Source organism: Neolamprologus multifasciatus, chromosome 10, assembly GCF_963576455.1.
Source record: "Neolamprologus multifasciatus chromosome 10, fNeoMul1.2, whole genome shotgun sequence".
Classification (NCBI taxonomy): Eukaryota; Metazoa; Chordata; class Actinopteri; order Cichliformes; family Cichlidae; genus Neolamprologus; species Neolamprologus multifasciatus.
The window spans coordinates 6,829,568-6,847,381 of NC_140448.1; the positions used below are offsets into that span (position 1 = coordinate 6,829,568).

The 17,814-nt window shown below is 44.7% G+C and overlaps 1 protein-coding gene across 2 annotated transcripts in view; it reads right to left on the minus strand.

The window, feature by feature from the left end:
* hlcs (holocarboxylase synthetase (biotin-(proprionyl-CoA-carboxylase (ATP-hydrolysing)) ligase)) overlaps nt 1-16,227 on the minus strand; it is a 60,601-nt gene extending 44,374 nt beyond the window's left edge. For both annotated transcript variants that reach the window (XM_085173648.1, XM_085173647.1), the window contains exons 1-5: nt 15,144-16,227; nt 11,865-12,005; nt 8,685-8,847; nt 5,419-6,392; nt 3,354-3,533 (exon numbers count right to left, since the gene is read on the minus strand). In XM_085173648.1, the coding sequence (XP_085029774.1) occupies nt 3,354-3,533; nt 5,419-6,392; nt 8,685-8,847; nt 11,865-12,005; nt 15,144-15,359 (1,674 nt within the window). In that variant the 5' untranslated portion in view covers nt 15,360-16,227. The remainder of the gene's footprint in view (nt 1-3,353; nt 3,534-5,418; nt 6,393-8,684; nt 8,848-11,864; nt 12,006-15,143) is intronic.
* Nucleotides 16,228-17,814: the final 1,587 nt, after the last annotated feature.

The window sequence follows — 17,814 nt, forward strand, 5'->3', positions numbered from 1 at the left end:
GCGCGTGTGCGCGGGTCTAGGCTCTCAATCGGGATATAAAGCGAAAAGGCGCTACCGTAAAGACTGGTGTAAAAGCGCAAGGAAATTTATGCGGCGGATAAGAGGCGGCTGGCTTGACCGCGGCTCACAAATGACGGCTCACTTTACCGCGGTCACTAGTTCCCACCCATGTAATTGAGCATTGCTGGCACATCCGACATACTGTTTTACTTTAGTCCATGACGCGCTTACCTTCAGGGTCATACGTCACATGAAAACCAAAATAGTTCCAAACGCCAGATCTGAATGAGGGTGGGGGAGGTTCAATTTGCCATGTTGCAACGAGCTTAGCTTCTGTCTCCTAGCTTGCGCTGCGCTCAGTGAATCTGCGTTCGACTACTCCGCCTAGGCTGCACTGTCGAGCGCAGATCCACTGAGCGCTCAACACAGACAGCATCGTCAGAAGGAAAGTTGATAAAATAAATTAAAAATGTTGTATTGTTCGATACATATGCGTACCGAACCGAAAGCACTGTATCGAACGGTTCAATATCGATACGAGTATCGTTGCACCCCTAATATACACATATATATATATATATATATATATATATATATATATATATATATAAAAAAACCAAACTTGAGTGTTCAAACCCAGCTCATCACCGCTCAAAGTGGCTGCAGGAGCAGCTTTTAATCAAAGGTAGTGCCACCGCAGTGACCACAGCATCGATGTGATGCAAACCAATAGTATGAATGTTAGCTTGGCAGCATTTTTAAATAAAGAAACAATGAAATAAATTAGCTTTATTGTTATCATACCAGTGGTTTAATGTGAGTAGTTGATAATGTATGAGATATGGATAAGAGAGGGAAGATGACTTTGCCCATTTAAGGCAAAATGAATGGTGTACTGCAGACCAAATACATGGACTGATTCTTATAGAGCACTTTTTCTACTCTCACGGAGTACTCAAAGCGCTCTATACAACATGCCACATTCACCCAATCACACCCATTCACACAAGCACTTTCTGTAACCCGAGTGTTTTCTGACGACACTCACACACATCCACAGACCGATGCATCGGAGAGCAACTCGGGGTTAGCATCTTGCCCAGGGATACTTGACATGCAGACTGGAGGAGCCAGGGATCGAACCACCGACCTCCCGATCGGTAGGTGACCTGCTCTGCCTCCCTGCAGTGTCTGTATTGGCTACAGCCAATTTCTTTTAAAATGTGACACTCAGTCATAGAGCTGCTGTGAAGAAGGGCTCCTGCTACTGAGCAATGTGGGCCTTCAACGCCCCCTAGGGGTTAAAAATAAATTAAAAACTCCCAGCACCAAATTGTTCTCTCTCTCTCACTCTCTCTCTCACACACACACACACACAGAACAATGGGAAAGTTCACCGAAGTCAATAAAGAGCAGAGGAAGCCTGCAGATTAACTGTGAACTGAGGATCTGTAATTCAGATGTGTCACCTTTTTTTGGCCTGGACGAAGAGCCCAAGTGTCCTCCTCACTATGAGCCAGGAGACCAATCAAATTAAATAAACTAACGTATTATATTTATATTAAAAAAATGAAATTACTTTTGAGTAAATATCTCAGCCGCTGTGAGTTAGCCATCATTCACACAACACTGTTTATCAGGGCTGTAGCAGATTAGCACTCTGTGGTAACGCTGCGCTCTCCAACCTCAATCCTGCACTGGATCCAACTGGTTTTTGACAGTCTGGAGGGCGGAGCCTAAAAGGAGCAGGGTCCTAATGTGATTGGTCACTTTGATGGACAGTTCAGATTACTGCAGTAAACCAAGTTACACCCTTCCAATCAGCTGACTTACCAACATCTCACCGGCACTCTGAGGGATTAAGCCATTGGATACAGGCTAAACACTGAGAAACATTTCTATATAAAGAGTAGAAATGTGATATACAAGAACCGGTCCATTTACAGTCTGGCAAATGTGCCATTACTGCAGAGCCTGCACCAATCCATGCTCCATCTTCCTACGAAGACTCCAGAACCACAGGATACTTGAAGCTCCTTACTTTGGGCAGCACTGAACAGTTCGACACGTATGGCCTGGAATTAGAGACAACCACAGGTGGACTCCAACACCATCCCAAGGATGTGGACACAGCTGTCACTATTTAAGGACCTGATGGCACTTAACAATGGACGCAGAGTTCAGCTGTGCACCCTACATGTGCCCACAATTCCATATTCAAACCTTAAAAGGAGCCTCTTAGGTGAACTTTCAAAGGTCACCATGTTGGATGGTGAGTGGTTGAAAGAAGCTGCAGCAGACGACAGCACAGATCAGCTTCATCTGTTAGACGAGGTTCCTTCTGCGTCAAAGACATTTTCTAATTATTCAGCACGAATCATAGATCGAATGATCAGCACATGATCACAGATGATCTGTGTTAGCTTGTTGCTGCTGTAATATTGCCAAACGGAATAAACGCTGTGTCAAACATGTAATGGACAATCTTGGTAGATTTAACATGTTCTGGCAAGCCCGCCCTGCTGGCAGCACCGTCCCTCCACAGAAGTCTACCAGACGAGAGTTACCTTCTACTATTGCTCCTTCAGATTAAACAAACGCATCTTATTTGCCTTTTTCCCCACATTGTTATGATGTCATAGTTTTGCAGTGTGGTAGGTCAGTTGCAATGTTGATCCTGGATCTACACTAGTATAATGCAGGAACTACATCAACGTGGGTGCCTCAGATACACAGCTAACTGAACGTGCAGTTTATTAACTTTTAGAGTTTGGGTTTGGTCCAGTTTTCACACAGGGTTCAGGTAGCACTTTGGAACAGCTCGTTTTGTTGGTTATTCTGGCCATGGTTCACCCCGGAGTTTAAGCTGGTGGAGCAATAAAGCTCACCTTAACTTTGAATTGGCTACTGGGTTTGTGGCTTTGGGAACCGGGGCGGGGATACCCGTGTTTGAGCTTGATGTTGCGCTACGGACGTAACAAAGGACACCTTTACCATGTTATTAAAAAACTATGATTCATTAGAATGAGCATTAATACAATTTAATCAAAGTGATAGAAAACGTGATGTAACTTAACAAAGGCTCAGTCCCCAAAATTATGTGGGCTAGCTCCTTTACTCAACAAGTTATGAGGTCTCAAAATGCCAGAAAAAGAAGAGAGAGTAACTGTATCCTGACCCTGTAACTTACAGTAACTATAGTACTTCATATTTAAAATGTAGCACATTTAATGAAGCAAAGCTACTGTACTTCAGGTGGGAGGCACTCACTGAACCTATTTCACATGGAGAGATGAGCCAATAGGACATGAAGCTGTTCTTAGTCTTGAACACAAGAACGCTGAGTATCTTACCTGAGAGGTCGCGAGCAGGTGTACCGCACTTGGACTTGGAGTCTGACTTGGTTCACATTTGAGGCCTAGAGAGGTGAGGATTTCTGTCAGGACTTCATACCGCGACGCATTGTTGACCTTCAGCTCATCAAAAGCGTCCAATGGCAAATTCTGAGAGTTGGGAGCAATTTCAAAGTGGACCTGCAGATATACATGTTTAAGTAAAAACATCAGAGGATGCAGGAAACATTGATGTGGCAGCAAAAATGAGTATTATTTATTTTATACTGCAAATATTTGCACCTAATAAATCTGCTTGTAATCTGGACATCATATGACACCGGGCTTCATTTACTAGCCCAACAGTTAGCAGTACCACATACCCACTGCCAGCACCTGGATTCATTCAGAATGCATAAATAATGATAATAATAATAATGATAATATTTCTAGACCCGACTGCAAAACGAGGACAGAACAGTTCCTGGATTATAGAAGATTCAGGCTGCTGTGGCAGGTAATTTACTGCCATTAATAAAGGAATCGTGTGCTACAGGGAGACTGCTAGATCAGCTGATCTCTTAGATCTGCTGCTATAGGCTCAGACTGCTGGAAACATCCCATGATGCAATTATCCTTCACCTGAAGGCATTTCTGCCTCTATTGGACAGTGCAGCACTGAAGATGGAAAATCAGGAGAAAGAGCAAACATCAGAGTTGAATCCAGGCTGCTGCACTCCTGTGGTGGGGCGTACCCACTGAGCCACTCACACTCATGTCAGTCACTGAGACCTCATACATCTGAACCTCTTTCTTCCTGTTAAGAGATTTTCCAACTGCCGCCAAGTCCTTGGACGTGGGGTCGCCTGAATGTTGGGCTTTTCTCTCTAACATCACATGGTCTTTATGTGTGAGGCAACTGTTGCTTTGATCTGACACTACAGAAATACAACAGCATGCAGGTTCACTGTCCCACATGTGTTAGCACTAGGGCTGCCACGATTAGTCGACTAGTCACGATTAGTCGACTATTAAAATCATCACGACTGATTTAATAGTCGACGTGTCGTTTGAAGCTTTGTAAGATCACAAAAGACGCAGGAATAAGTAGTAGGATTTAAGAGTGTAATAACGGACTGAAACAGAAGATGGCAGCACTGCATGTACAAGGATGCCAGCTGCCGTTAAACCCCGAAGAAGAAGAAGCTGTGTCCCAGAATTCATAGCGCAGCCCAGCTCAGTTTCCAACAATGAGTTTAGTTTCCAGCTAGTTAGTTTTAATATTACTCTTATTATTCTTTCTGGGTCACAAAATAAACGTTGAACATATTTTCAGGCGAGAATGTAGCTGTGTAAACCTCAAATATCTGCTCAGTTTATCAAGACACCACATATTTTCAAAAGCGCTCCGACGTTTTCGGAGACGTCTGTTACCCACTAGCTCCATAGCTAGCCGGGGGCTAGGCTCACTAGAGCCGTGAGAACACCGGACTCCCGCTCATCGTTTTCAAACCCACCGCCGTCTTTCACTACTCAGGTAAACATGATATATAAGTCACTTAGATAACTTAAAAATGTTATTGTTTGTTTTTTTTAGTATTTTATTTGTTCCTGAGTAAATCGGTTTGGCTGAGATTAAAGTTATAGTTTTTACATAGCTGAATAAACGTCAAGCAGACAGCTGATTATCAGAAGTGTGAGATGCTCGAGAATTTACTCCGGTGTCCTGTTATATTTTAGATAGCAAGGAGTTTATTAAACTTCACCGAAACAATCTGCAAATTTCATTAAAATTTAATAAACTATCATCTTGTCTTTATTTTTAGTTAGCACAGACCTGAAACACTTAAAGCTGTAAGCTAATGATAGTTATATAAGAGCAGATGCTGCTGGTGCAATAAGCTGTACGTTTTATGTCCAATGGATGATGATCTGATTAGTCGACTAATCGCAAAAATAATCGGTGACTAGTCGACTCAAAATAATTGTTTGTGGCAGCCCTAGTTAGCACTACTGCGGGCCTCAATAAAAGCATGCTATTCATTGTCCCCAAGGACAATGAATAGCATGCTTTACATGGGTTTACCTGACAAAGGACAGCTTCTCCACTGTCCCCTCCGTGGGTCAGTCGTACAATAACCATATCCTTCTTATGGGGGACATCCCCTTTCAGCTCCCCCCACAGTTCAACTTCTCCTCCCCCCCGAGGATCCCTGATGTAGACTTTCCCACTCGCCAGTATACTCAGATTCAGCTCTGTGCTGTCTTCCTTGGTGAAATTCAGCTTGTTGACCTGCATGCACTGGCTCTGCCTGACTTCCAGGCAGAGTCCTGCAGGGCACAGAGAAGAAGCGAGCCCGAGGACCTTGCCCCCCTGGCTCAGGTAGGTGAGAAAGCGGGTCTGAAGCTGGGGACTTAGGGTTTCCTCTTCTGCCAGCACCAGGAGTCTTGTGTTTTCCAGCCAGGGATCATTCAGCGCCTGCTCTGGCTGGAGCGGATATATGATGTTACTTTCCGTGTTTATACATTCTGATAAAAGCTGGCGAACCGTCTGAAAACGTTCCTGACAGCCCCCCGTGTAGACGAGAACATTTGGGAGTTTGCCACCGCTTTGACCAAAAAACTCTCGGGAATCATTTTCAAGTTCATCGAGACACTCGTTTCCAACCGAGTTATCATCCGGTAGGTCTGGAATATTCTCAGCGGAGGCATATTTGACAGAGAGTATAGTACTGTTCTCCAGTTCCAGACATTCGTGGCAGCTGGACAGATGCAGGTGGTGTCCGTGGCCCTCCATGTGGTGATGATTCCCCAGGGAGTGTTCCTCCAAGTCACCGAGAGATTCCAAATCCTGGGAGCTGCGGAGCGGCTCTGACCCTCGCCGGTCCTCTAACCTCCTCTTTACCTCTGGGATGAGAAGGAAGCTGCCTTTACGGCACTGCAGATGATGGTGGCGAGCTGTGGGCTCTCCAGTGGTGCAGGGAAGCAGTGACGACTGTGGGCTCTGTGGACACTGCTGGTCCAGCAGTGCACTCAGAGTGGATTCTTGCAGGAGGACAGCTGTGGAAATACAACCACACCACAAAAACATCAGAGCCATCTGCTGATCTATCTTTGTATTCAAACTTCAAACAACTGTTTCTGTCAACCACTAAACTACTGAACAGTAAAACAGTAACAATGTAGGCTCTTTGGTGCAGTTCTTGTATCCAGCAGCATCGGAGAACAAACAGCTCAGAGCTGCTGGAACCTTTCATTTCAGCTGTGCTGCACCACAGAGGTATAAAGCAGGGGTGGGGAAGTCCAGGCCTTGAGGGCCGGTGCAGGTTTTAGATGTGTCCTTGATCCAACACAGCTGATTTAAATGGCTTCAAGTTCGCCAGAGGCCTGGTAATGAACTAATCATGTGGTTCAGGTGTGATGACCCAGGGTGAGATCTAAAACCTGCAGGACACCGGCCCTCGAGGCCTGGAGTTGGACACCCCTGATATAAAAGCTTAACCCTGTACACAAATACAGCAGGGAAAAGAAGCACTGAATGAATAAATAAATACATACACATACACATACACACACACACAAGCATTAATAACAATGTGCAATACACATACGCTTATTCTTCTTATTTTTATTACACAAGTTTCTGTGTTGTGTCGTTTTGTGTTGTACGTAGTGCCGACGTGGGACAATTTTCCGATCTCATTTCACTATCGTACTATGGATGACTGTGCAATGACAATAAAGAATTATCTTATCCATCTTTCTATGTAACAATCACACACATTCATTCTTCGATAGAAGCATCAGAGAGCAACCTGGCAACTTTCCGAAGGATATTTGGCATGTTTGCCAACCAGGGATCGAACCAGCAACCTTCCAGTTAGTATACGACCTGCTCTACCTCTGGAGCTACAGCTCATGTCATGATGGGGTAAGAAGCTCGGTGGCTGTAGAGTAGGGCTGCACGATTTTGCATAAAATGAGAATCACGATTCTCTCACGATTTTCTTTTCCAGTATATATATTTCTTGCACTTATTAACTGCACATCAACTTCGTAACAGTTGAGACTGAACATAAAAACAACAAATAAACATAAAAACAACAACTGTCTCACATTTTGTTGTTGCCGCAAAATGTTGTACTGCTTGAACTTCCGTCTCCACCGTTGCTCGACACTGTGTGTGTAGAGCAGGTAGTGCAACAATAGAAAAATAGTTGCGGGACGGCACTGTGTAGCGTTTGTCTAGGGTGTTGATCGTTCTCCTAAATCCCTCGTTTTGCACAGTGTTGATGGAGCCATATCTTTGGTCAGGTGATAAGTAACAGCCTCCGTAATTTCTCTGTGCCTGCGGGAGGTCGACGGGTATAGGGAAGCGCTGTATAAGGTTCCCGTTATTGATGTTTGGGTGGTTGACCGGGACGGATTTTCTCCTGTCACTTTCTCGTCATCCCTGACGTGCTCTCCTTGTTTTTTCCCTGCTGATTTTAGCAGCCAGCTTCTGTATCACGTGGTATAAGCTCCGCCCTCGTCATTTGTTGAGCAGGAAGAGTGAGCGCTTGTTGTCATGCAGATTACGTCCCGGATCAAAATGCGGTACAATCGTCGTCTTTTTTTTTTTTTTTGAAATCGTTGTCATTTGGAAATGAGATCGCACATAAGTATGAATCGAGATCGCGATTTTCTAACGATTAATCGTGCAGCCCTAGTGTAGAGTTCCACATGTCGGGCAGTTACAGGTCACAACTTCCTCACAGACAGAAAATATGTTTGTGACATTATTTAAACCTGAGCTCCTGAAAACAGTCAAAAAATGTCTGTAACTCTTCAATGGGTCACGAGACAGTTTAAGTTTAAACTGTGCAGCTCTATAGCTGTAAGCTCAACGTTGTATATGAGGTTTTGTGAGTGAAAGCACTTTCCTGCTGCTGCTGGATGCAAGGCTGAGTTTAAAAAGCTACTTCAGACACTACAGGGTGAGATGGTGGTGAGAACACGCTTCTACCTTTTGATCTTGGAAACGTAAACTAACAATAAGAAAGTTTATTCTCCTTCTGAACGTCATCACTGCAGTACTACATGAACACGACCTCGGGAAGTATATTAGGACGCTTGGTAGAGGGGTGGAGCAAAACCCGACCAACAGAATTTCAGTACGATCCTCGTCGCTTTCTCTACGGTGACAAGATGAAGATGTTGGCACAGGAAATTTTCCACGTGCTGTTTTCGTTGGACTTTATTAATCATGCTGCTCAACATAATACTCAATGCAAACGAGACAGAGTAAGGAACTGTGGGGTGGGATACCGTGTAACAAAAACATCGTAGAAAATCTACTTGAAGACCACATACGGACTATCTTTGAGGGCGTAAGTCCATTGTCCAGCTGCAGGCGATCTTCTATGAAAGCTATCCCGAGCTGGCTGTAGCTCTCCACGCTGGCTCGAGCGACTGCCCTGAACGGCTGGCCAGGGCAACACGCCACAGGGACACAGCAGTCGGACAACTTCAGCACCTGCACACAGCACACAACACACAGTGACACGTGTTAGCGTTCAGCATGCCCCGCCTACATCATCACCTGGTGTTCAGGAGGGATCAGTACAGAAACAATAAGCCTGTAATGATGGTCATGTGTCTATTTTCACCTCACTTCATAAAAGCTAATAACAACCAGAGCATCATCCCAACAGCATAAAGGCTCCATCAGCACAAACCAGAACATGTACTTCATCCCATATTTAAATAAATGCATATTTTTCTGTGTGCTACATTTGACATTGCTAAAATACTAAATATGAAAACCATCATAACCACCAAAACCAGTATTATCCACATTCTGCATTTGTGCCGGTTCATTCAGTGTAGTGTTTTAAAGAGGCACAAAGGCTCCAACAAGGAAACAACGGCCTCATTTACACTGAGGTCACGTCAGCACCTGCATGCTAGCTACAGACGCTTGTGTTACAAACACACTTAAGCACAAAGACCTGGTGAATTACTTTGTGACGGCAACATTACAACAATAGGATTGTCCCATTAGCATGGTGGGTAGCTAATGTGGCTAACGTTACGTATGGCCGATGCTCTTCATAGTTCTGTATTAAAGCACAGCCAACTCTACATTCAGCTGTTTTTCTTTCTGTTGGAACAAGCATAAAATAAGAGCCAGCTCATTAGGACAAAAGTGACAACCAGCCAATGTGTTTAAGCCATTTAAAAGAAAATTATTATCACTTTAGAACCACGTCACTGACAAAAATCAGCATTCACATAAGCTTAAGCCCTCAGCTACGATTAAGGGAACTTTCTGAATGTGACAAAGTGAAGTACAGTGGTTGCAAAAGTATTCGGCCCCCTTGAACTTTCCCACATTTTGTCACATTACAGACACAAACATGAATCAATGTTTTGGAATTCCACGTGAAAGACCAACACAAAGTGGTGCACACGTGAGAAGTGGAACCAAAATCATACATGATTCCAAACATTTGTTACAAATAAATAACTGCAAAGTGGGGTGTGTGTAATTATTCAGCCCCCTGAGTCAATACTTTGTAGAACCACCTTTTGCTGCAGTTGCAGCTGCCAGTCTTTTAGGGTCTGTCTCTACCAGCTTTGCACATCTACAGACTGAAATCTTTGCCCATTCTTCTTTGAAACAGCTCCAGCTCAGTCAGATTAGATGGACAGCATTTGTGAACAGCAGTTTTCAGATCTTGCCACAGATTCTGGATTGGATTCAGATCTGGACTTTGACTGGGCCGGTCTAACACATGGATATGTTTGGTTTTAAACCGTCCCATTGTTGCCCTGGCTTTATGTTCAGGGTCGTTGTCCTGCTGGAAGCTGAACCTCCGCCCCAGCCTCAAGTCTTTTGCAGACTCCAAGAGGTTTTCTTCCAAGATTGCCCTGTATTTGGCTCCATCCATCTTCCCATCAACTCTGACCAGCTTCCCTGTCCCTGCTGAAGAGAAGCCCCCCCAGAGCATGATGCTGCCACCACCATATCTGACAGTGGGGATGGTGTGTTCAGAGTGATGTGCAGTGTTAGTTTTCCACACAGAGCGTTTTGCATGTTGGTCTCATCTGACCAGAGCAGCTTCTTCCACATGTTTGCTGTGTCCCCCACATGTTTGCTGTGTCCCCCACATGTTTGCCGTGTCCCCCCACATGTTTGCCGTGTCCCCCACATGTTTGCTGCGTCCCCCACATGTTTGCTGCGTCCCCCACATGTTTGCCGTGTCCCCCCACATGTTTGCCGTGTCCCCCCACATGTTTGCTGTGTCCCCCACATGTTTGCTGTGTCCCCCACATGTTTGCTGTGGCAAACTGCAAACGGGACTTCTTATGGTTTCTGTTAACAATGGCTTTCTTCTTGCCACTCTTCCATAAAGGCCAACTTTGTGCAGTGCACGACTAATAGTTGTCCTGTGGACAGATTCCCCACCTGAGCCGTAGATCTCTGCAGCTCGTCCAGAGTCACCATGGGCCTCTTGGCTGCATTTCTGATCAGCGCTCTCCTTGTTTGGCCTGTGAGTTTAGGTGGACGGCCTTGTCTTGGTAGGTTTACAGTTGTGCCATACTCCTTCCATTTCTGAATGATGGCTTGAACAGAGCTCCGTGGATGTTCAAGGCTTGGCAAATCTTTGTGTAGCCTAAGCCTGCTTTAAATGTCTCAATAACTTTATCCCTGACCTGTCTGGTGTCTAAATCCAATCGAGAATCTGTGGCAAGATCTGAAAACTGCTGTTCACAAACGCTGTTCACGTGTGCACCACTTTGTGTTGGTCTTTCACCTGGAATTCCAATAAAATAGATTCATGTTTGTGGCTGTAATGGGACAAAATATGGGAAAGTTCAAGGGGGCCGAATACTTTTGCAACCACTGTAGGTTTACTTATTTGGACACTAAACGTTGTTATGGTCTCTTGGTGAGCAATGGCGAGGACAAACATGGCGTTTAAATTATGAGTTTCTTTGAAAGAAATGGAGCATTTTTGCTGTTGTTTGAATCTTGCCTGTAAATTAGCCTGACATGGGACCTTTTAACTTTTATTGAAAAGTTATAAGGTGTAGTAACTGATGAACATCTCCAGTAGAGGGCACTATTGGGCTTCTTTTCCTGGAGCAACTCTCCTGTTATTAGTGTCATTATTACATCGTCCAATCAGTCAGGGGCAGAGGATGAAGTTTTGTTTTACACTGCAGAAAAGCTGCAATCAAGAGAAACTATTGAATAAATGAGCAGATACCTCCACCTTTTTTTCCTGAGCTTACCAAACAAAATCCAAATTTTATTAATTTCATTATTTTTAAATTTTGACATTTGTCTTTAACCCTCATGCTCGGGTCCTCCACCAGAGGCTGGGAGGTTCCTGTGCAGCATCTTTGCTGTTCCCAGGACTGTCTCTTCTTAGACATCTGTCCTGAGCTGTGCTGGAGCCAGTCACCCAGTCAGTGTTTCATTCATATACATACAAGCTTGTTGCTTCATAATGAGAACAGAAGTTAAGAAAGCACATTGCTTACTTTCTTATTAGACGGCCGATGAGAAGGAGAGCCCACTTTATGTTCTGTAGCTTCTATGATGAAGAAAATATTGTCTATTCGTGGAGCACAAACGGTAGAGGACCGCAGGAGAACAGTCCACTGGCTGAGGTCCTCACATACCTGGAAAAGTACAGAACAGACGACAAGTTCAAACACTACAAAGTGTAACACAAAGTAGTTAGTAACAATAGTCATTATCAAGTATGGTATCAGCGTGGTGTACAATGTGAAATATGAAAGTGTTGGGCTAAGATGTTATTTCTTTGTGGGAATGGCCTCAGTACGACCAGCTGTTAAAGCTCCGATGCAAAGACGAGTCCCTCATACTGTAACAGCTGACCTGTTCCTCTGTATTCACTCTTCCCATGCTCGTGCCAGACACGGGTGGTAGTTACAATCACCTCGTTCTGTTTTCATACGAGGGTGCATTCTGATCCTAACCCTGCTCAGCATTTCACCATGCTCCATTTATTCTGCTACATTACTCAGGCTCGCAGGCCAGACCTGAGGTGCGTGACTGTGGGTCACACCAGCAATGCACTGTGCAGCAAAGTCTGTGCAACATCCTACCCAATGATCCAGGGATCTGTCTGATAATGGAACCAGTGGCCTGGAGACTGGGAACTCATGAAAGGGCCCAGAGGGTACTATCAGTGGGTTCATCAACAAAGCTGACATGGCAGACTGACCTTTACTAATACACAGTGGTTGCAAAAGTATTCGGCCCCCTTGAACTTTTCCACATTTTGTCACATTACAGCCACAAACATGAATCAATTTTATTGGACTTCCAGGTGAAAGACCAACACAAAGTGGTGAACACGTGAGAAGTGGAACGACAATCATACATGATTCCAAACATTTGTTACAAATAAAAAACTGCAAAGCGCCGTCCAGCCCCGCACGGGGCGATCCGGGGTAGCTCGTTAACGGAGATTTGCCGTGTTGTGGCGTTAACGTCATTTCAGATTAACGCTGACAGCACTAGTGGGAACACAACGAATATGACTGCACATTTACTCCGACATCATCCTCGTGCAAAGACAAGTGGAAGCAGACAAAAACAACAAGCACGCATGCTACAAACCTTACCGAGTCATTTAGACAGCCGTTAGCACATGATTCTCCTTATGGGGACCTGATATGTTTAATATGCTGCTGAGAATATAGCCCAGAAGAAGCGTATAGTGTAGCTTTTATTTTGGAAAGAGACATTCCTCTGTAATAAACTCTCTTTTCCAAAGATGAGGGATTTCTCCATCAGATAGATCTTGTAATTTGAGACAGATTCACAAAAAGACAAACATTCAAACTGCAAATGATACGGAGTGAATTAGTTTAATGTTGTTTATGCATGTTGGACACTTCTAACATTAAATTTCAGGTCATGATGATTTATGAGCTGAGACTGGAGTGACACAAGTGTTCAGAATAATTAGTCTCTGATTTATAATTAGAGTCGTAGCTTTTTTATCTAAATCCAGCAGGCAGGCTGAAGGAAAACAGCAAACACCAAATGAGCCACGTCCCAGTCTACGAATGTTACAGCCCACAAACAAAAAAACTACTGAACCAGTCTTGCTGTCAGAATAAACTGGAATATAGCCAAGCCAACTCCCGTGAATGAGTCGCTTACTGCACTTTTCCAGCTGACAGCTGGTGTGTCTGATGGTCTCAGTCAGCAGTGCCCTGCACTCTCAGTGTGAGCTGCTTCAGCTGCTTTCCTGGCAGAAAGGTGACTGTGGGGAGCACCCAGTAAACATTGCTTTGAACTTCAGGCAGCGGTACACCACATCTGCATGCTGCCATGTGACTGGAGCACAGGCTCTTTAACAGCTGTACCTATTAAAAGTGCCCGTGACTGTATGCCACATGTATTTGAAAATGTGTCTCTATTTCAGTTTTCTTGAACTTGTTTGTAGTTTTCTGTCATGTGTTTATTCTGACAGATGCTGCTGTTACCCAGTCACACAGCTGCATAACTGCCTGTTATTCTGTCATTCTGGCACTACTCTGGAAGTTCAAATCCTGGCAATCAAGCCAATGAAGTAGGATGTAGCGCTACACCAGGGTCTGGCCATAGACTCAGAGCAGCATAAGCACATTGTATAGAGCACAGCCGCGCACAGCTCACAGACACCAGAGAGACACCAGAGACACTACAGTGGGACACCAATAACACTACAGTGAGACACCAATAACACTACAGTGAGACACTACAGTGGGACACCAATAACACTACAGTGAGACACCAATAACACTACAGTGAGACACCAATAACACTACAGTGAGACACCACAGTGGGACACCAGTAACACCACAGTGGGACACCAATAACACTACAGTGGGACACTACGGTGAGACAACAATGGAACTACAGTGAGACTACAGTGGGACACCAATAACACTACAGTGGGACACCAATAACACTACAGTGAGACACCAATAACACTACAGTGAGACACCAATAACACTACAGTGAGACACCACAGTGGGACACCAATAACACTACAGTGAGACACCAATAACACTACAGTGAGACACCACAGTGGGACACCAATAACACTACAGTGAGACACCAATAACACTACAGTGAGACACCACAGTGGGACACCAGTAACACCACAGTGGGACACCAATAACACTACAGTGGGACACCAATAACACTACAGTGAGACACCACAGTGGGACACCAATAACACTACAGTGAGACACTACAGTGGGACACCAATAACACTACAGTGAGACACTACAGTGAGACACCAATAACACTACAGTGAGACACTACAGTGGGACACCAATAACACTACAGTGGGACACCACAGTGGGACACCAATAACACCACAGTGGGACACCAATAACACTACAGTGAGACACCACAGTGGGACACCAATAACACCACAGTGGGACACCAATAACACTACAGTGAGACACCACAGTGGGACACCAATAACACTACAGTGAGACACCACAGTGGGACACCAATAACACTACAGTGAGACACCACAGTGGGACACTAATAACACTACAGTGAGACACTACAGTGGGACACCAATAACACTACAGTGGGACACCAGTGGCACAATGAGTTTTGTGTTGTTGTTGCTGCACACACACGCACACACACACAGTATCACCGAGTGAACGCCAGCCTAACTCGCAGCTCTCCATCCGTTTAGCTGCGGTAAGCTGTAAGACTTTAAAGCAGGAAGTACTCGCTCTCCACGGTATGACGTAAGCGTGTGTCCGGTGACCAACCTGAGGCTCGCTAACATACACGGCCTTATCTCCCCGCTGAAGAAACACGTTGTCCTCGAGCTGAAGCGAGCCTGAACGCACGCGCGCACCGCGGCGCGAGCACAGGCTGAAGCTGAAGCTGCTGCCGTTCAGCCGGGACAGACCGCTCCGGATCAGCGCGGAGTAGCACCTGTGAAAGCGCACCCACATGTAGACGTAGCACAGCGTTATGAGCATGTTAGGCTGCGCGCCGAGCGCCCATGGTGGCTCAACTGAAACCAACTCGGGAGCATTACTGCGTCCACAGCCGAGAAGCTAACGCGCAGCTCTTCTTCTTTGGTTTCAGTGGTCGGTAGTGACAAGCGGCGGGGCGCATTACCGCCATCTATGCGAAAATCAGCTCGATTTCTTCTTCGGGTTCTTGCATTTTGCCACCTGTCCGACCGGATGACTGCCCTAACTATAATCCAGGTGATCTAATGGAGCATTGTTTACATCTAGTTTGAACGTCTCGGTGTCGCGTTTGCAGTCCTTTAATAAAGTCAGTCATTCACAGTGAGTGTTCATGTTCTTCATATTCTCCTGCCAGCGTTTACGCAAACGACTCTGTCCACGTCATGCTTCATCGTGCTAACAAGCTACCAGCGGCTCGGCTGAAGCTGTCGTGGTCCATCAGCTGGAGGACGTGATGAAGTCGACCGATGATCAGTGTGCACGCGGTCTGCGTCAATATGATGAACACCACATATGACGGTTCAATCCGCATTGTTGATGCAGACTTGTATCGGTGGAGCTGAATGACTGTCCAGAGGGCTGCGATGTGCAGCAGCAGTTTGTGCCTGCTGTTTCCTCTCGCACTGCAAAAGCTGGTGATGTCTGAATACTTTTAGAAAATTAAACTTGTCATCTGTACACAGAGTGAGAGAAGGAAGGAAGCTGAAGTTAAAAGATTGTAGTTATATGAAGAAAGTTAGAATATGAAGTATTTATTGAACCTTTGATGAAGACATTAACAACCAGCAAATCAAAGCCGTTTGTCATTCATAAATCCAAGTTCCTGTTAAAATGCTTTGGTTATAGTTTCACAGATTTTATATTCATGTATGAACAATAGTATTTATTAAAGTTATTAACTTTATTTGTTTGCACATTGTGAGTTCATTGGCGTGAAAGTGTGCCCCTCCTTCCTCATTCTTTGTGTGTCACACGTCAGTGTTTCAGATCATCAAACAAATGTAAATATTAGACAAAGAGAACACAAGTAAACAAAATGCTGTTTCTAAATGAAGGTGTTTTTGTTTGAGGGGTAAATAATCCAAACCTACATGGTCCTTTGTGAAAAAGTGATGCCCCCTAAACATGATAACTGGTTGGGCCACCCTCAGCAGCAACAACGGCAATCAAGCATTTATGATAACAATGAGTCTTTGACAGCGCTGATGAGAAACTGTCTCATTTTTGCAGAATTGGAGGATTTTTGAGCAGAACTGTCTTTTCATGCCACAGCATCTCAGTTGGATTCAGGTCAGGACTGTAACTAAGGCACTCCAAAACCTTTGACACACACCTTGCAAAAAGTTCACCTTTTGTCTGACCAGTCCACAGTATTTTCCCAAACGCCCTGGGCATCATCAAGATGTTTTCTAGGAAAACTGAAAGCCTTTATGTTCCTTTCCTCAGCAGTGGTGTTCATCTTGGACCTCTGCATGCTGGCCATTTTTCCCAGGCTCTTATGGTGGAGTCATGAAAACTGACCTTAAGGGAAGCAAGTGAGGCCTGCAGGTCTTTGGATGTTGTCCTGGGGTCTTTTGTGACCTCGTGGACGCACTCTTGGGTTAAGTTTGGTCGGCCGGCAGCTCCTGGAAAGGTTCACTGCTGGTTCATCCACCTTTCTGGATAATGGCTCCCACTGTGGGTTGCTGGAGTCCCACAACTTTAGAAATGGCTTTATAACCTTTCCTAGACTGAGAGGGCTCAGGTACTTTGTTTCTCATTTGTTCCAGAATGTTCTTGGATCACAGCAGGAAGCCTGACTTCTGAGGATCTTTTGGTCTATTGCACTTTGTCAGGCAGCTCTTATGTAAGTGATTTTTTGATTGAGCACAGGTGTGGTAATAATCACGCCTGGGTGTGGCTGTTCGGCTTTCTAAAGACGTGATACACCGCAGGTAATGTTTTCACACAGGGCAGGTTGTAGGTTTGTGTTTTTAACCAGATGTTTAGCATGTGTTTACATTCATACTTCATCACACCAGTGTGAAAAAAGCCCAACAACAAATTGTTAACGTGGTATTGATTAGTTAGCCAAAACAGTTCAACCATGAAGAAGAGTTTCTAAAAAGGAAACGAAGAAGGCTCAGGTGAGGAGCAGGTGAGATTACTGATGGGCAGATGAAGCTTCATGAAGCACTGAAGCTTTTCATCCAATTGGTTCACCCCAGCACAAAGTGTCTTGAAGCTTCATTTGCTCTAGTAGGACACCTACTGGACGTAACAATATTAGTTGGCATGAATTTGAAGAGTGTGGCCTTTTGCACACAGCCTGTAAATGTCAACAACAAAAGGAGTGTGTAAAACATGTATATTGTAGTGATGCAGTATACTGTGTATATTTATACTGGCAGTATGGAAATTATTATTTGGAAATGCTTAAAATAGAAATGATTATTTACTGTGAGGTGTGGTTGGGTTG